This window comes from Cynara cardunculus (assembly GCF_001531365.2).
Source record: "Cynara cardunculus var. scolymus isolate 2C chromosome LG 16, CcrdV1, whole genome shotgun sequence".
NCBI classification, from domain to species: Eukaryota; Viridiplantae; Streptophyta; class Magnoliopsida; order Asterales; family Asteraceae; genus Cynara; species Cynara cardunculus.
In genome coordinates this window covers 3,803,161-3,822,612 of record NC_037543.1, presented here as the reverse complement: position 1 = coordinate 3,822,612, position 19,452 = coordinate 3,803,161, and the positions used below count along the sequence as shown (strand labels likewise).

The window sequence follows — 19,452 nt, the reverse complement described above, 5'->3', positions numbered from 1 at the left end:
ATACAATTTCATTTATTACGTTTCTTTAATTAAGATTTATTAATAACTTCCATATTTAATAGAAAATATTGTAAATGAATGAAATACCCTTATTGATTAATTTTAATTAGAAAAAAATGAAATTTTTCTATTGTTCGAAATTGGTTTACACGGTTTCTTAGAAATGCACGGTTTTCATTTGAACGTGCTCATATCATTAAAAGAAAATACTAACATTAAAATTTAAAAAACTTTTATTCACTTTACCTCAACATCCCAAATAAGGCTCAAGAAAAAGTCTAGTTTATTTGTCTAATCCTGAAATCGTGATGTTATTTGAATTTCAGTTTACTTTTATATTGTAATCTAATATGTTGTTTATAATTGGTTTGATTATGTTCGAGAAATTTGGACTTACATCTTTAAAAGAATTGTGAAAATTAATATATTGTAATTTATTTCATATCGCTTCGGGTTTCGGGTTCAGATATAACCAACAGCGAACGGGAAAACCAACCGGAAAAGGGGGATTTTTACCCTTAATAGGTTCCCTTTGGGGATCGCGGAATCCGCGGGGACCCGATGGGGATCAGGACGGTTTTAGTTATCAATTCCAGGGACGGGGATACCAATAACCAGCCCGAACCCGGCTTGTTGTCATTCCTACTTATACATGACTGTTTGATAGCGAGTTAAGAATATAAAAAGTGGCTTAATCAGTAAGCTCTTAGAGGAGACTTTTATGCAGAAAACCAAGTTTTTTGTGAACATGCTCCTCCCAATTTAAAAAAAAAAACTCATTTTGTCTCTGAAAAACCCTCCCAAACAAGAACATTTTGAATCTATACAAACAAATTAATCCACATCATTAGATTTATTTATGCATGACTTAATAAAAAACTAACCAAACAACCTCTAATATGACGAGGATGTTTCGAATGATAGCGTAAACCCTTTTATCCATAACTTATATAGAGTATCAGAAAAATATGATTTCGACATATTAAGGGGGTGTTTGGGATTGCTTATTTGAAACAACTTATGATTTTCTATAAAAGTGTTTATCAACTTATTATAAGTTAGAATGATTTAACTTCTTCAAAAACTTCTTATTACCGGTTTGGCACTGGTATAAGCTGTTTATCCAAACACTCAAAAATATTTATTACCGGTGTCACACCGGAATAAGCCAATAAATTGTTTTTTTTAACAATTTCAAACACCCTCTAAAGATAGTCTCATTTTTTTGTATGTGTGAAAATAGTGTTACCCTTCTAATAGCATTGAACATATAAAAGGGCATACAAGTAATTTTTTCCTTCTTTGCCTTTTACTTCTTTTCTATTGTTGTTAAAAAAAACCCAGGGGTGTTTGAGATTGCTTATAAAAACAACTTGTTGACTTATTCCGTTGTGGCACCGATAATAAGCATTATTGAGTGTTTGGATAAATAACTTATACCGGTGTCAAACCGGTAATAAGAAGTTTTTGAAGAAGTTAAACTACTCTAACTTATCAGAAGTTCATAAGGACTGTTGTATAAAAACATATGTTGTTTCAAATAAGCAATCCCAAATACCCCTAAAAAAGTTAAAATGATTCAGACTTGCAACTTCTTATAATGCTCAGCAAAATGCAACTGCTTTTTGTTAATTTAAAGAACACCAGTCAAAAAGTAGATGTATTTTTAAGACCCCTATTGTTTTTTAATTGCATCAAAGTGATTCTATTTAGACACCCGTATATTTGCTACTTAGGGTTGTTCAGTTGTAGCTTAATAGGTTGTATAGTCTATATAACTTATTTGCTCAACCATAAATAGTAGCTCGATTGTTGCTTATTTGGTCAGTTGATGACTTGATTGCTCAGCTGAAAACCATCACTCATTTATACTCGGCCATTTAATTTCCCATCAATTACCCAACTACCCTTCAATAAACAAACCCTATTCATAAGAGCGAATATCATGTCATAAGAAGGGATCTAGACCCTTAATCACTTTTAATCTCAAACTCACTCATTAAAAAATATATGTTCAAAATAATCAAGTTGTTTTTAGAAAAAACGTTTAAATTGATATTTTTATCCGACAAAAATATAGACTTTGGGTAAAATTGTCATTTATGACATTCAGCCTGTTTATTCAGCAAAAAGTCAAACAACTTATTTATTATCATACAAACAACTTTATCAATATAGACAGTTTGTCCATACAAGGGTCTACTCGTGTTAGAATACGAGGGCATATTTGTCTTTTCACATATTTCTTTAGATAGGAATGGTTAGGTAAATGAAAAATGAGACCTAATTGTAATGAAACCAAGTGAAATACATCTTGTATTTATACTAATCCTATATACCAAATCGCTCCTACCTAAAAAGAGAAGTGAAAGTACAAGTATACCCTTGTATTCTAATAACTTAAATCAAGCTTCTTCTACTGAATATGCATATGATCAAGTGGCCAAATATGTCATATGTATTACTACTCTTTGAAAGGAAACAGCAGAGCTTCTCAATGTCCTAACAGTATAAAAATATTCTCAAAAAGAGAGAGGAATTACAAAATAGAACATATTAATATTGACTTAATGAATGATTTCCTTATAATTTACAATCTAATTTGAGAGCTTACTCGTCACCCATGGCGAGTTCGAGTGCATAGTCATCCCTTTCCTGCACCAATTATCGATGAGAAACGTAAGATACCCATCAAATAACCAACCATGAAATTAGAACCATCGCAACAATATTTTGGTTCATAAAACCAAACTAAACAAACCCATTATATCCAGCTCGAAAGCAGGGTCTGGGAAGAGTGGGATGTATCACGTATGCAGACTGGGTAAAACAATTGCTTCCGTTAAAACTACCAGCTTGTGCAAAAGTGTGAGCGAAAAGAAAAAGGAAAGGGCAAGAATTTTCTGATATTGATTATTTAGAAACTTACAATAGGTCCTCGTGCAAAATAACGTCCAAATTGAAGCCAATATACCTGCAGAAGTCATGGATGGTATATTTGGTTAGCCAAATAAGCCGAGTTCAGTGAAGAAAAGAAGATATTGGAAGTTGTTTAATCCACCGTCGTATGTAAGATGATTCACCAGGGCCGATGATAATGATTCGGATGTGTTTATTAGATAGTTTCATCAGAAAAAAACCACATTTCAAATTATGGGCTAAAACCCTTAATGCTAAAAAGATGTTTTTGTGTTTTTTTTTTTTTTTTTAATTAACCTGGATATTCAACCCGCTATGCGAGCTGACTAATCCCAGGGCGACTACCTGCTTTGCAGATAGCCCGAAGTCACTGCATTTAAACCTTCATGGTCACAAGGGAATTTTTATTCCTCTTGGATTTGAACCTGGAATCTCCTGGTACTTTTGACCTTGGAGCCAAGCTCAAACCAATCAGGCACCACCCTTATGGTTTGTTTTTGTGGTTTTCAAGTTAAGGCAGCCATGCTTATTTCCCTTTTGATACAACCACCAGGTCTACCACCGTCAACTGCTGTACTGATGCCATCATTGAAGCACCAGCCACATTAGGATCAGGACAACCACCATGGGCATTCAACCACACGACCATCCGACATCACTACTCACTACCACCATAATAATTATCGCTATCCCTAACCACCGTTCTTACTCTATCCCAGCAAATGCTCTTCTATTCTACATACCCCCAATTATCAGAATTCAACAGTTCAATTTGATATAATCATGCCCAGTAAAATATTAGGAGGGATCCTTGGGAGGTGAGAGTGGTGGCATTAAGTAGCTGCTCTTGTTAATATTGGTTCGGTGAAAGTATAATTTACCTCATCCTCGTCTTGCGTTTCAACTTCAACATCAGAACTTGGGAAACCAACACAAAGGAGTGCAAAACCCTACAAAAAGGTGTGCAGATTTTTATGAACTTGCATTCAATGTAATTAGATTGAATCAAATGAAGGTAGAAACAGGTGATAATTTAAATTAATCATGGAAGAGAAACAACATGCCTTAGCTTTCAGTTCTGCAGATATCCCTAACGCTTCAGGCTGTCTAATTTCTCCAGATTTTATACGAACAGCACAACTAGTACAACAACCTGTCATGGAAGATATGTTTCAGCTACTTATGAACAACGGAGATGGACACACCTTGAAGTAACAAAACGCAAAGGGTGCAAAAAACAGTCTTGATGTAGATCAAATGAAGGTGAACCTTCACAATTAAACTGTCTAAAAATATAAACAGATGCATCTTTTCCTCAATGCAGTCTTATGGTCTTCCCAATAAACAATGTACAGTGAGTAATATTGCAAAAAATAAGAAATGGTATACGAAAAACACAAAACTAAGGTTGTATACTATTGACATTGACATGCCACATGGGAACAGCTTGGGAATTAGGATGGTGGTTCATGTGAGTCAAATTTGAAGGCTCATAACGAAGCTTTTACCGAGCCTCTTCAGCATCAACGAATAACAAGAAGCCAAATGATAATTTAGGCAAAATGCACCAGCCAGAAATCATGAAGCAGAACCGCAAAATTTCTTGATCTCGTTCTCCCAGCAAAGCATACATATACTGTGCATAGGCAACACCATATCATCACACAAGCAACACTTTGTCCCCCAATGATAACAGGATAGACAAGAACATTAATTTGAAGTTCATTCATATGTGATTTGAATTCTCATCCTATATTTTGACACATTGAAGCTACTCTAAAAGCACCTCATCCTTGTTCATTATCTCTCCTGCTAACTCTCCTGAGTCTGCCCTAACTACAGAAACAATGGTCGAATCATGCAATCATCAATACATTTATAGTGAATTTTATGATGCTATACATCCTATGATCCTATGGACAAATAGCATGCATACCAAAACATTACATAGCATACACAAAAATCTGCATATCCAAGTAGATTCGAATGGTATTGACATAGATGGTATAAGCTTATTAGCCTGAGGAAATTTAGCTTCGAGGAATAACATGAAATATAGAACAATACCGTGCCTGCAAGCAAATGGCAATGATATGTCCTGTGATTCAGCTGTGTGCAATATATATTGATCCTGCAAAATTAACCAATACATTATACAGCAATTAACTGAAACCATAATATTGCATAAAGTCGAGCTCCATAGATAACCAACGAATGGACGAACCCTAGATTTTGGTGTTATTCTATATGATTAAACATTATACCATTGCAAATTCAAAGCCTGATTACTTGACCATTCAAAAAACAAAATTCTATGTTCAAATTGATACATACATAACAGGAATTGCTTCTTCTAATAGTAGAAAAAAAAGTTACATATTGAATTCGATGTCCAGCCCAGTATTTTCCAATTCTAATGGATTTTTCCCCAAATTTCACACCTACAGTGTTCAACTTTTAGTATTTCGTACAAACCACGCCGCAGGTATCCATTGGTTATGAGAAAATATAACGAATTAGGAACTATATTTAAGTTGAAGATTAATAGTTTCAGTTGTAATTAGCGATTACCTCTGGAACGTAGAATTCGTGCACCACATCTCGTTGTCTATCGTGAACAGTGACCTTATGGCTTGGAGCCGATGAAGCAACGGATATGCGTGGGGGACGGGGTATTCCTGTAGTAACTTGAAACTCCGATGACGTCGTACCACGGCGACATCTCGAGGAACTCGTGTTGTAGTTAATCGCATTTCTCGACAGCGAACATTGTCGGAAAAGTGAGGGAGTCCGGTAATTTGTGGTACAGAAGATATTGCAGGGCGCTTGAAGGTCCATCGGAATCAAAAGGGCGGATTTTTGTTGGTGGAAGCTCCGGTGAGTAGTTGAGTGGTTGTCTTCTTCACTCTTATCCGATCAACTCTGCTAATTGGCCGTTATTTTGGCTTCAAGGTAAGACAAGAATTTCCATTAAAAAGTTGTTAAAAAATGGTGAAGAAATGTCTCAATTTAATTTTAAAAAAATGTAAATTTAATAAATAAAACTAATAAAATTTTAAGAGTATTTTTAATTTGAATAAAGTTAATTAAAATTATTTTTAATATTAAAATTATAAATTTTAATTCGACTTAATACACTAAGGCAGTGTGTGGTACACAGACTGAATGGAATAGGACAGGACGGGAGATGACTAATTGCCCGTCTTATGTTTGGTATGACTAGAACAGGACAGGGCAAGACTAATTGTTCGTCCTATGTTTGGTACGACTAGGACAGGACAGGACAAAACTGTTAAAATGATCATATTACCCCTAAATGTTGTTCAATGTTATTTTATATCATATAATAATTGTAATGACAACAAATCAACCAAAAACATATTTAAATTATTTAATCTATGATATCAGTACTTTTTTTAACATTCCAAAACCACATATAAAAACATTTGTCATACCACAAATTCTAAATACGCACATAATTTTAAAAGTTTAAACACAACAATTGTAAATAACATTTGTCAAAACACCGTCAAAAGTTTAACATTTCAATAACGGAGGTTGGAATCGAGAATGGAGGCTGTGGAAGAGAAGGAAAATGATGCAATTAAATTAGGTTTGTATTTTGATATCAAATAATAAGAGCAATATCGTAATTTCAAATTTAGTCTCATGTTGTTCTACCTTTTTGGGTGGAACATAAAAACTCAAGAATAGTCCTACCCAATCTTACTTTTGTCTCATGTTGTCCCACCTCATTTTTGTCCCATGGCACATCAAACATGAGACTATTTATTTTTGTCTCGTCTCGTTCCACCCAGTCTGTATACCAAACGTACCCTTAAGAGATTGTTTGGAAATAATTCAATAATTAAAATGAAGGACTCCGGTAATTTGTTATATATAAAAATAAAGTTGTTTTTTTTAAAGTATATAAATAAATTGTACAAATAATCTCACTCATCCTCCTTACCTATGATGAGGTTGGAACCTTTAACCTCCTACGATGCCAAAAATTCACAAATCGTTAAGTCGAAGACCTTTTGATTAGAAAATAAAATTGTTTATTTCCATGAATAATCCTACATAGAATTTACGGTTGTATTGTATCAGCGTTATAGATTGTTTGACTCTTTTTTCATCATAATAACATGTATAAATTAAACTACACGTGTGGATTACGTTAAAGTGTAATTTATTTGTGTTTTCGTGTCCAAATCCCACCCTCATATAATATATATATTTTTTTAATTTATTTGGTTTAATTGGTTATTTTAAACCCTGATCTGATCGACTAATTATATTATTAAAATTAAAATAATGTCCAAAAATAATTATAATTAATATTAAACATACTTTCTTTTAGAGGTTTAAACGTTTATTATATTATTAAAAAATTTAATATAATTCTGTCATTCACATTTTTTTACCAAAACATTAGGTACATTTTGTCTCACCAATAAAATTAAGACATATTTTATTTTTATTTATTTTAAATTTATTTAATTTATTTTAATTTATTTTTATTTACTTACATATATTATATCTATATTATATTATAAAGTATTTGGAAAAAACTTATAAAAATTATTTTTTATGTATGAAGTACTGTTTATTAATGCATATTACTTAAAATTCAAAACTATAAGTAAATTATGCATAAATATAACTTATTAAAACTTCATATTTGAATTCGTGTAACTAATTGCCGATAAACATAATCTTAAAGGATAAATATCTCATTTAATTATAAATTATTCAAAATATAATTAGGATAATTATTGAGTTCTAACAGAATACTTAATTATTAATTTAAAAATTATTTTATTAAATCAAAAATAAATTAATTCATTATTAAACTTWAATTAAATTATAATAAAAAATCGAATTAACTATTTTAGATAGTTAATTTAATACTAATATCATTTATTTTTATCAAAATTTTATAATATCTTCAAATTTATATTTTATTTAAAAATAAAAAATATTTTTTCTTAAAACTATATAAAATTGTATTATAACATTAATAAATTTAAAATATAAAATAAAACATTAAAATTAAAATATATATTATTATATTGTGCAAATACCGTGTATAAATGAACGATGGGAAATTGAAATAGATGATTTTCATCCCAGATCACCGTATCAACATGAAGGTTTTTGTTTATCCGTTTTAACAGGTGGCGCGCACTGAGATATCAACTGTTTGCATGTGCGACACGTAGCAGTATCATCGTAGTTAAAAAGCGCCGCCGACGATGATCTTTTTCCAGACCATCATTTCAATCATCAGATCAAAAAGGAAAGCTTATTACAGACAGACAACAGAGAAAGGATGCATTCGGTAAAAGAGAAAGTGAGCAATGCCGCCAGTGCAGCCAAAGCCCATGTCGAAACCTACAAAGCCAATCTTGAAGAAAAGGTGCTTATCCTACTCTCCTTCAATCATGCATCAATCACTTGTACTTTCTGCATCTATATTTGTACACCATTCTTTATTCACATATGAATCTTTGATGTTCATGCAGGCGGAGAAAGCAACTGCAAGAACGCATGAAGATAAAGACATAGCACACCAACGGAGGAAAGCTAAGGAAGCAGAAGCCAACATGAATCTGCATCTCGAGAAAGCTGACCATGCCGCCGAGAAGCTACACGGGAAACACCATGTGGTTGGTCATGACACGGTGGCCGGAGCTTACGGTGGACACCACCAGACACCTGTTGGTACGGCGGGCCAGACGACCACCACCACCACCACCACCGGAACTATTCCTGGAACAGCGATACCCACCACCGTCCCAGCAAACCCTCTAGGAGGACATGTCCATAAACACAACAAACATATCTAGTTTCTTTTGCGTTGCTTTTTTTGTTGTAATTTAGTCAATAATATGTTTTAAGGTATTTGCAAGAAACACGGGGGCAGAAACCTTGTAAACAATTACCAAACAGTTATATTTCATTGAGGTCTTCATTGAATATAAAGAAATCTTGAAAGACCTAATGAAGTTGGAAGTTCGAGTGATGTACAGTTCTATGTCAAAAAAGGCCATTAAGAATCGAACCACCTTGTATCAAACGAGCTGCGGTCTAGCGCCAACATTCACGAACCACTGAACCGTTCCTTCTTGTGACAAGCGTGGGCCTGTTGCTTTCACAGACTTGGCGCTTAGCTTGACTTGAAACTTGGGAGAGTGTCGGGTGATGTAAACCGTGAGATGTTTCTGGAACAATCTCTTCGAGGAACTCGTCTGCAACGTCTCCATCTTCGTCTATTTTCAGCCGTCGTGTATGCCAATTTAGGCCCTGATTACCGTTATGACAACAAAAATAGCTTGCAATATGTTCATGAGAATGGTGGTGGTACCAAAAAAGGGTTAAATTAAAGATCTCAAATTTACGATGTCAGTTAAAGTTATTTAGAGGTTAAAGCGAGATATGTATTAATGTTAGAAGGGCAAATTCCATGAAAAAATATCGTACTTTAACTTGATTTTTATTTTAATACTTAAAACTTAAAGTTGATTCTTATTTTAATACTTAAAACTTAAAGTTTTAAGGGAAAAGTTCAAAAAAACCCAATGGACTTTACTGTTTGGAACGATTAAACTCTTGGACAATTTTTTGGAACAAATAAACCCTTGGACTTTCTAAAATCTGTTAAATAACCCAATGGACTTTACTGTTTGGAACGATTAAACCCTTGGACAATTTTTTGGAACAAATAAACCCTTGGACTTTCTAAAATCTGTTAAATAACCCAATGGACTTTACTGTTTGGAACGATTAAACCCTTGGACAATTTTTTGGAACAAATAAACCCTTGGTATTTTTTGGTATATTTGGCGTAACTTTTGGTATATTTGGCGCAATTGTTGGTATTTTTGGGCGCAACTTTTGGTATATTTGGCGCAATTGTTAGTATTTTCTTTGCGCAACTTTTGTTACATACTTTGGTTCAACTTTTGTTACATACTTTGATTCAACTTTTGGTATATATTTTCGTTTAACTTTTGGTAAAATTATGTCCAAAATGTGTATGCAGATTATTATGCTTTGGTTTCATTTTTTGTATATTTTACGAATAGTAATGAGAATGGTATATTTGTTTTTTTTAAGTAAGTACTTTTTTCGTTCAAAAAATATTTATGAACTTGATCGTTCAAAATATGAAAATCCATTGTTTTTCATACCTTTTTCACTAACAAAATGTATTTAACATATTTTAGAAAATCCAAGGACTTATTTAACAGGTTTTGTAAAGTCCAAGGACTTATTTAACAGGTTTTGTAAAGTTCAAGGACTTATTTAACAGGTTTTAAAAAGTCTAAGGGTTTATTTGTTCCAAAAAATTGTCCAAGGACTTAATCGTTCCAAACAGTAAAGTCCATTGGGTTTTTTTGACAGATTTTAGAAAGTCCAAGGGTTTATTTGTTCCAAAAAATTGTCCAAGGATTTAATCGTTCCAAACAGTAAAGTCCATTGGGTTTTTTTGAACTTTTTCCAAGTTTTAAATATTTAAATGCCATGGAAACAGGGTAAACAAAGATATTCGCATGTGAATTAAGCACATACTATTAATTTATTACTACGTAAGCAATATTTCCTACTTTTCTAATGATAAAGAGGGGTCGCATAAACAGACCGGTTGATTTAGTATTTGTCTGTTAACAACTTAATAAGTTTAATAGGATTTTCAGCTTATCTGTTTGGCTTTTAGAAGGAGCTTAATGAAGAAGTCAACTTTTTTTTTAAATGTGTCTCCCCCAATTAAAAAACATATTCCTCTCATTGGATAAAAATCAGCCATCCCAAATTTCCATGTCCTGTTTATGTCCACCAATCAAATGAATACACATAAGCAGAGACAAAAAGTAAACATGAATTAAAGATGTTTAAAATAAACAAAAATCTGATGTGTCTTAATTTTATTGGTGGACAGGAATGAGACTGTGAATTTGGCACCGGTGATTTCTATCCCCTTCCATCTGTGCAAAAAAACCTTCCCAAACAAAAAATCCCAATATATATGGTAACAGATTAATCCATACAGATAGTTTTTACAGAACTTAATACAAAACCAACCAAACAACCCCTTAGAAACCTTAAATATGTTAGGAACACCGAGAAGATACAAACCACCTGTTTTGCGAGTATTATTCATCATGAATAGATAAATACTCACAAAAGGATGGTTCATGGTTCATGGTTCATGGTTCATGGTTCCTAAATATCAACTGTAATTTTGCTTTATACCATATAGAGCAAAGAATCAGTAAAGCAAGATCCAACCCTTCACTATCTACAAAATGAATTTGTGGCTCTTTAATTGACACAAAATTGTGAAAGACCAAACATTAGTCCAATCAAGCATATGTAATTGAAATGATTGGACATCTACAAGATATAATGATCTGTTAATTGGTCAGATATGGAATCGTTTTGAAGCAAGCCACATTTCTTCATGATTTTACCTTTTGATCGAAGGAATTGAATGCAAAATGAAGCATACTCTATAAGCAATAACTGTAATCTATATAACTGGATTCTGAAATAGGAATCGAGAAATTACCTGAACACCACCATCGCCGGCGGGGCACGGCACTATAACTGGACCGATTTCGTGAGGTCTATCGGCGGGAACTTGAACCGAAACGCTAATTCCTTTGCGATGGCGATTACTGTTAACATGATGAGGTGGTTCTTCTACTGAATTCGAATCATTGTGGCCATTAACATCCTTTGCATCTTCAGAAGCTCCGTTGACTTGGTGATTTCCAAATCCTAGAAATGCAAGAATCCACTTTACTACAACAGACTTCATTATATCATCCAAAATGGAGTAAAAATATGAACAAAAATTGGAGCTATAGACGCATGTAATCTGGGAGTTGTATATGCAGACTACATGGGACGGGGCGGGACAAAAAAAATAGTCACATGTTTGGCATGCCATGGACAAAAAATACATATGACAAGATGAGACTATTTTTAAATTTCATGAGAGAAAACTTAATAACTTTTGTTCCACCAAAAAAGGTGGAACAACATGGGACTAAAAATAAAATGACTATGTTACCCTTTTCTTCTAATAGAAAACTTAATTATCCAACACAATTATCGAGCCTCCTTCAACACCCGTCAGTTCTTCTTCCATGTAAGTCATCGTTTTTTTATTTTCATTTTGCTGTTCAACCTGCTACTCATGGGTTTTTTTTATTAGGATTTGGTCTTATTTAAGCTGGAGAATCTTGATACACTTGTTATAATTTTGTGGTTTTGTCACCACAATATTCCAGTCTCCTTTTTCAAAAATCACCCTGCCCAATGAGAGTAAAACTGTAAGTAACACAATGAGCAAGATATGGCTCTTGTTCACGGAGCTTTGGTTGTGAGTTCTCAGTCTTTTGATTGTAAAGTCGAATTCTTGTGCAGAGGTAGCCGAGGTGATCCATGAAAACTATGTAATTAAAATATATTTTGGTTGATTTGTTGTCATTTTACAATCATTATATGATATAAAATAACATTGAACAATATTTAGGGGTAATATGGTCATTTTAACAGTTTTGTCATGTTTTGTCCTAGTCGTACCAAACATAGGACAGACAATTAATCTTGTCCTGTCCCGTCCTGTCCCATCATGTCCCGTCCAGTCCAGTCTGCGTACCAAACGCTACCAGGTGGATGAAGAATCTGTAAAGTTTGGGGCTGCAATTCGGGGGGGAGGAGAAGCGACTGTTGCAGTTAAAATGGTAGTCGGTGAAAAAATGGGAATATGTTGCGATTTGATGTATACAAATCAACCTGATATCTAATCGAGTTGTAAAAATTTTAAATCGTAGGTATTGGATTGATATTGGGTTACTATTATCTGAACTCAACTTAACTCGATGAACCCGATGTTTTTTTATTTCTTGGATTTAATATGATTGTTGAGTTTATATTAATATATACAGTAGACAATTACACTATTATGAACGCTCTTCATATATATATTTTCAATTTATTCTTCATTTCTTTCTATATAACTCATTCATAAATATGTTCGGTAATTGTGAATATATATATATATATATATATGTAAATTGAGAAAATTAACTGAATGTGATATACGTAAGAAGTATGAATAAATTGTTAATTATATCAAATGGTTGATAATAAAAAAAACTATGAAGAGAAATAACATATTCAAGGTATTTTAATGCATCAAAGTATCAACCCGACCAACCCGTACAAGTTTGGGTTGAGTTGGATTGGGTTAAGATTTTTCAAACCACAAGCATTAGGTTGGGTTATTCAAATGTCTTCAACCCGATCAACTCAACTCATGGACACCCTAAGTCTCGTGTATATTAAATGTGTGTGTATATATATATATATATTATTATATTATTATATTGTAGAGTTATGATAAGAAACTAAAGAATAGATCTCTACCATTAGATTAATCCTACTTGTAGATCAACACTAATATAGTATGTCGAAATGCATCAGATTAATTCTCATGATAAACGTAATTCATGGATAGATGATATTAAATTGATTAAGGGTTTAGATCCATTCATATATTTCTCATTTTAACTTTTATTCTCATAAAATCTTTCGTATGTATTGGATGTAAAACTCAATAAAATATAATATAAAAAAAAACTAACAAATTGTCAATTTACACCAAATTCAAAGTAAAAATCAATGTTTTTGTATAGTAATTTAAAGAGAATAAGGTTTTTATAATAATTTTCTTACAAAAATTGTATATAACAATAAATTACACTTTAGCCCTTCAACTTTATCTAATCAAGCTCTGCTACCTCCTAAATTCTCAACATAAGCAACAGAGTCCTCCTAGTTTTCCACTTCTACAAATTCAACCCTTATCTACATCAAACCTGCAATATCAAACTTAAACCCGTAAATGTTAAGATTGTACGACATGTATATTTTAACAAAAATATCACAGAACGATAAAAAAAACAAGAGTTAAACAAGAAACGAGACAAGGAGTTGTGTTCTTGTAAAATGAGTTCGTTTCTTTTTAAGGGGTTATGACTCGACAAATACTTAATGTATTAAGATGTTCTTACAAAAGTTAGTTGACGTATTATTTACGTTTTTATAGTCGGTGACTTTGACGAATAATAAAACGTAAACAAAAATATGTTTTTATTTAGACACCTTGCTGTAAAAAATATAAAAAGATAAATTTATGCAGATTGAAATTTTATATTGTATAACACAGACTGATTATTTTAAAAAAGATAAATTAAAATAAATTAATTAAAGTTAAAAGTATTTCTTAAATAAACTATTAGAAAATTCAATTTTTTATATAGCATTGAATAGAATATAATAATAAATAATGAAATATTAAAATTTAAAAATAGGGAAAAACGAGCAAATAACAATATCACATGTGTCTTGAGTTCGATTCCAGACGTCTAAAACAATTAATTGTAACTACAAGGGTGATGCCTAATTGGTTTGAGTTTGGCTCTAAAGGTTAAAAGTACCAGGAGGTTCCAGGTTCAAATCCGAGGAGAAATAAAAATCCTCTTGTGGCCACGGAGGTTCAAATGCGGTGACTATGGGCTATCTGCAAAGCAGGTGGTCGCCCTAGGATTAGTCGGCTCGCATAGCGGGTTGGATATCCAGGTTAATAAAAAAAAACAATTAATTGTAACCATTAGATTTATCAGAGTTGACATCTTACAGCCATAATTTACAAGGATTAGTTTATACATGATCTAGGACACCCTCTCGAAAAACAATTGGTTAGACGTGGCCTTATGGTCACATACCGCCAGTTATTTCGGGGACCAGTAATGATAAAAACCGATACTTTTTGGAACTTAATTTGTACATTTTATCACTATGTACAAATTTCATATGAGATATATCGAGTTTGTTTGCTTTGATTTATGGGTCATTTACTAAATGTTTGTCTGGTAAATGTATATCGTTACCAGATGAACATGGAAGGGGGAGAGTCTTACCTGGTAAGAGCAATGATAGGGATGGATAGTTTTACCCGGTAAGCCAGGGTGTCAACTCTTACCGCGTAAGCGCTTACCAGGTAAAATTATTGCACGCGATACCATTTTAATGGACTACAATCTTACTGGATAAAGTAAACTTGAGTGTTGACTCTTATCGATAAGTATTTACCGTGTAAGCGTTTGGGTAAACAACTCCTTTGTTTTAGAGTCCAAGAGTGGAACTGCAAACCCAATTATTATGCACAAAATAAGTATGTCGAATTTGTGATTGTTATAAAATTCGAACAGTTTTTCTTAGACTTTTCCCTGTTATATAATATGTTATACATATATTATATATTATGTATGGGGGTAGTTTTGTCTTTTTCAAGAAAATTAGATATGAAATTCAATTCCATTACATATGTAAACCGAACAGTAAAATGGAAATTGATCAATTCCATTCCAATTCTTAACGGAATCTTGTTGATCAGATACCTCACAAGTGTCATGATACTCGATTCCGTGAACATTGTTTCTAACAAAATCTTTAAATTTATTAAATAATTGTCGTCGTATATAAATAAGAATATTATTTACAGTTATAAATTAGTTTATTTTTTGAATTTATTTAAATAATACAATGATTTAGTTAGCATATAAATTAGTTTTTTTATATGCTCCGGAGGTTTATTTTTTCCAACTTTTTCAAACTGTGTGGGTTAGGTTTGGTTGGTCGGGTTTTGGTACATCATTTTACAATCTAGCTAAGTGTTTGTGTTTAAACGAAGTAAAAGCAAAATGATAACATATAAAAAAGACTAACAAACTCAAAAAAAAAAGTTGAAGGTTCATGCAAATAAGAAAGTAAAATTACGGTTTAAATTGTAGACGTAGGATCATGTGAGAATGAGAGTTAATATGAGAAGTGTAAGAAGGGATTTGAACCCTTGATCACATTTAATCTCATACCCAACCATGAATCACGTGAGAATTGATCTGGTGCATCTCATCATAATGTGCATCCAAGGGTGAAGATCATTTTTTATGTTTCTCGTCTTAATTCCCATTCTCACTAGAACCCAACCCTTAAATTGTAATATAATTTTAAATATAACTATTTATAAATTGGTATAATATCTAATGTACATATGTCAATCAAAAAGGCTTAAGAATCAAATTAAATCCATAGCATAGAAAGACATTGTGTTCATCAGGTTGGGTTCAAATAAACCTAACTCAATTCCACCCCAATAGATGCAGGTTGACCTAATTTTGTATCAACTATGTGTCAGGTTACTTCAGTTGAAATTTGTTGGATTTTTTTTTCGGGTTGGATTGGTCAGGTTGATCGGTATTTTGAGCATCCCTACTACTATCTACAAGGCAAAGAAAGGAAGGAGGTCATAACCGAAATCCAACAAAAACCGACGACGGACACCCAATAAGACGAAAACGACAAAAAAAAAAACACTTTTAAAAGGAAATATTTACTTTTCTGTTATACCCTTAAAACATCTCCAATGGAAGTTCTTTTAAAAGCCCCCTTTTTGTAAGTTTCATGTATTTTTTTCAACACATTTAATAACTATATTTTTATTATAAGACGAAAAGGGTAAAATTGCATTCAAGTTAACTAAAAAGTGTAACAATTACGGATTATTAAAATTGTGTATCTTTTTCGTTGGGTATATTTATTTTAAGACGGAGATGGTAAACTAAAATTGTGATTAAAAATATTTAATGTTGACCAATTTTTTTAAAATTTAAAACGTTAATTAAATGATTTTTTTATCTGTTTGTATTTTAGCGGTAAATTGTGATTAAAAATATTTATGTATCTAGTTGAATTTTATTGTTAATCCGTCAGTAATTTAATTAAATTATTTTCTATTTTTTTAATTTGGAAAATCAACAATTGAATGTATTTTATTTTTAGTTAAAATAAATTCATCATTAATTTTTTTTAAATTTTATTTTTTTAAATTTGGAAAATTACCAACGGAATATATTTATTTTTAACAAAATAAATTAATAAGTACTCTTATTTAAAAAAAATTATTTGAAAAATCACTGACGGCATATTTTTTATTAAAATAAATTTTATCAATAATCTTTTTTAAATGTAAATACTTTTTTGTAAATGTAAGTATTTTTTTGGTATATTTGTTATAGATGTAAGTATTATTTTGGTTCAAAAAATGTTTAGGAACTTAATCGTTCAAACTATAAAAGCCCATTGGCTTTTCTCAGACTTTTTATTTATTTATTGTTTTACCACATGAATCAGTTTTATAAGTTATAAAAATATGTATCTAACAGGTTTTAAGAAGTCGAAGAAGTTATTTAACAGGGTTTTGAATGTCCAAGGACTTGTTTGTTCCAAAAAAATTATCAAATGACTTAATAATTCTAAACATTAAATTGCTTCGAGTTTTTTTAGACTTTTCCCGACGTAAATACAACATATAATTTTTGTACATTTTACATTGTTATATCACTTATCAGCTAATATCATTTAAATATAACTAATTTATCAGCTAATCAATAATCGATAATCTATAATCTAAATAATTAAATTAGAGCATCTACAATGGAGGTTTTAGTAATAACTTATTCTTTATACTTTTTATTGTCACACCAGTTCATTTCATCAAGTTAAGAACCTATATAAATGTCCATAATGATAGTTCTAATAAGAGCATCTCCAACAGATTATCTAAAATAAGTAAAGCGAAAGCTTTGTTTTTCTATTTTAATCCAATATTTAATTTACATTGTTCTCTAAAATACATAAAACAAAATAAAATTTCAAGTTTAGAGAATTCTATAAAATTTGACAAGAGGAGAAAGGAATGACTGTTTTATTAATTTTGACCCACGAGATTGAACTTTAAAATATATATATTAATGTAATAAAATTATAAAATATTTTTATAGTATAATTAATACTGATATATGTGAAATAGAGAATCTCTTAGATTAATTGTAATTCTTTTTAGAGATTATATGACGTGTGGTTCTTTATTATAAAGGATCTCTAGAAGATGGTCTAATAACTTATGGGCCGTTTATCAAACGCTTACCCTGGTAATTGTTTATTGACAAAATTCAACGCTATCATTTACTTACAGAGTAAGATTTTAATTCACCAAAATAGTATTGTATACAACAATTTACCAGATAAGTGCTAACTATGGTAAGAACCATCGCCCTCGCTTAACGAATAAGACTCTCGTTCCTTGCATTCGTTCTTACTGGGTAAGATTCTTGGTCTTTGACATATTCATCCAGTAAAATAATGTGACTTGATAGGCGCTTACCCGAATAAGCATTTTGGTAAACGGTCTATTATTTTGTGGGTCAAATGTATTTTTTCAACATCAATAATTCTTATATTTTTATAATAAATATCAGATATTTAGCTTAAAAAACTAACCAAATGTCATTTAACACAAAGTTCAAGGTAAGAATCAATATTTCTGTACAATAATTCAAATGATGTGAGCTTTCGAATAACAGTTCTCCAATAAATTTTCAAAAATAGAGATTTTAGGAATTTTTGCTCCAACAAATTCTCCAAAATGGAGAAAGTAGGAGAGATAAAATGAAATTCCCCAAATTTGAAAAACCCTTCAAAATGATAACGGAAAATAAATTATTTTTGTTCTTTCTAACAATGAAAATATTTGACATTAAGGGGCCGTTTACTAAATGCTTACCTAGTAAGTACTTATCGGGTAATTTTTCTCACTGAATGAACATGACAAGGGCCAAAAATCTTACCCGGTAAGAGCGATGATAAGGATGGAGAATCTTACCCGGTAAGTGAGGGTGACGACTCTTACCTGGTAAGTGAGGGTGACGACTCTTACCTGGGTAAGTGTGTTACCAGGTAAATTGTTGTGTATGATACGTGTTGATTGTAGTTCAACAATCTTACCCAATAAAATAAAATTATAGTGTTGACTCTTAACGTTAAGCACTTACCGGGTAAGCATTTAGGTAAATGGCCCCTAAGTATAGGGCTGTAAAAGAACCGTACAAACACGAACGGAGGCTTGTTCATGTTCGTTCGTTTAACTTAACCGAACAAACGAACGAACACGAATGGTAAACGAACGAAAATATTTGTGTTCGTGTTCGTTCGTTTAGAAATCAGGTGTGTTCGTGTTCATTTATGTTCGTTCGTTAACATGTTAAACGAACGTAAACGAACGAACATAAACGAACGGGCTAAACAAACATAAACGAACAGGTTAAACGAACATAAATAAATATTATTTGAATTCAAAGTAAATAAATAATAGATTGTATATTAAATTTAATATATAAACGAACATAAACGAACGAACGTAAACGAACGGTAAATGAACGAACGTTCACGAACGGTAAATGAACGAACGTAAACGAACGGTAAATGAACGAACGTTCACGAACATAAATGAACGAACGAGACTCTTGTTCATGTTCGTTCGTTTAACTAAACGAACAAAAAAAATTGTTCTTGTTCGTTCATTTATTAAATAAACGAACATAAACGAACTTCCCG

The 19,452-nt window shown here is 31.8% G+C and overlaps 3 protein-coding genes across 3 annotated transcripts; 1 reads left to right on the top strand and 2 right to left on the bottom strand.

The window, feature by feature from the left end:
* Nucleotides 1-2,433: 2,433 nt before the first annotated feature.
* Nucleotides 2,434-5,919, bottom strand: LOC112529359 (ferredoxin C 2, chloroplastic). Its single transcript, XM_025140620.1, has 6 exons — nucleotides 5,491-5,919; nucleotides 4,987-5,050; nucleotides 3,984-4,072; nucleotides 3,801-3,869; nucleotides 2,930-2,974; nucleotides 2,434-2,655 (listed from the first exon to the last, which is right to left on the bottom strand). Exons 1-6 carry the CDS (start codon nucleotides 5,755-5,757, stop codon nucleotides 2,611-2,613), a joined length of 579 nt encoding a protein of 192 aa, XP_024996388.1. The 5' UTR covers nucleotides 5,758-5,919; the 3' UTR covers nucleotides 2,434-2,610.
* Nucleotides 5,920-8,186: 2,267 nt separating this feature from the next.
* Nucleotides 8,187-8,837, top strand: LOC112529813 (late embryogenesis abundant protein 18-like). Its single transcript, XM_025141222.1, has 2 exons — nucleotides 8,187-8,341; nucleotides 8,448-8,837. The coding sequence occupies exons 1-2, from the start codon at nucleotides 8,255-8,257 to the stop codon at nucleotides 8,769-8,771; spliced, it is 411 nt and encodes a 136-aa protein (XP_024996990.1). The 5' UTR covers nucleotides 8,187-8,254; the 3' UTR covers nucleotides 8,772-8,837.
* A 175-nt stretch (nucleotides 8,838-9,012) lies between these two features.
* LOC112529605 lies at nucleotides 9,013-11,746 on the bottom strand. The gene is made up of 2 exons (XM_025140931.1): nucleotides 11,495-11,746; nucleotides 9,013-9,228 (listed from the first exon to the last, which is right to left on the bottom strand). The coding sequence occupies exons 1-2, from the start codon at nucleotides 11,744-11,746 to the stop codon at nucleotides 9,013-9,015; spliced, it is 468 nt and encodes a 155-aa protein (XP_024996699.1).
* Nucleotides 11,747-19,452: the final 7,706 nt, after the last annotated feature.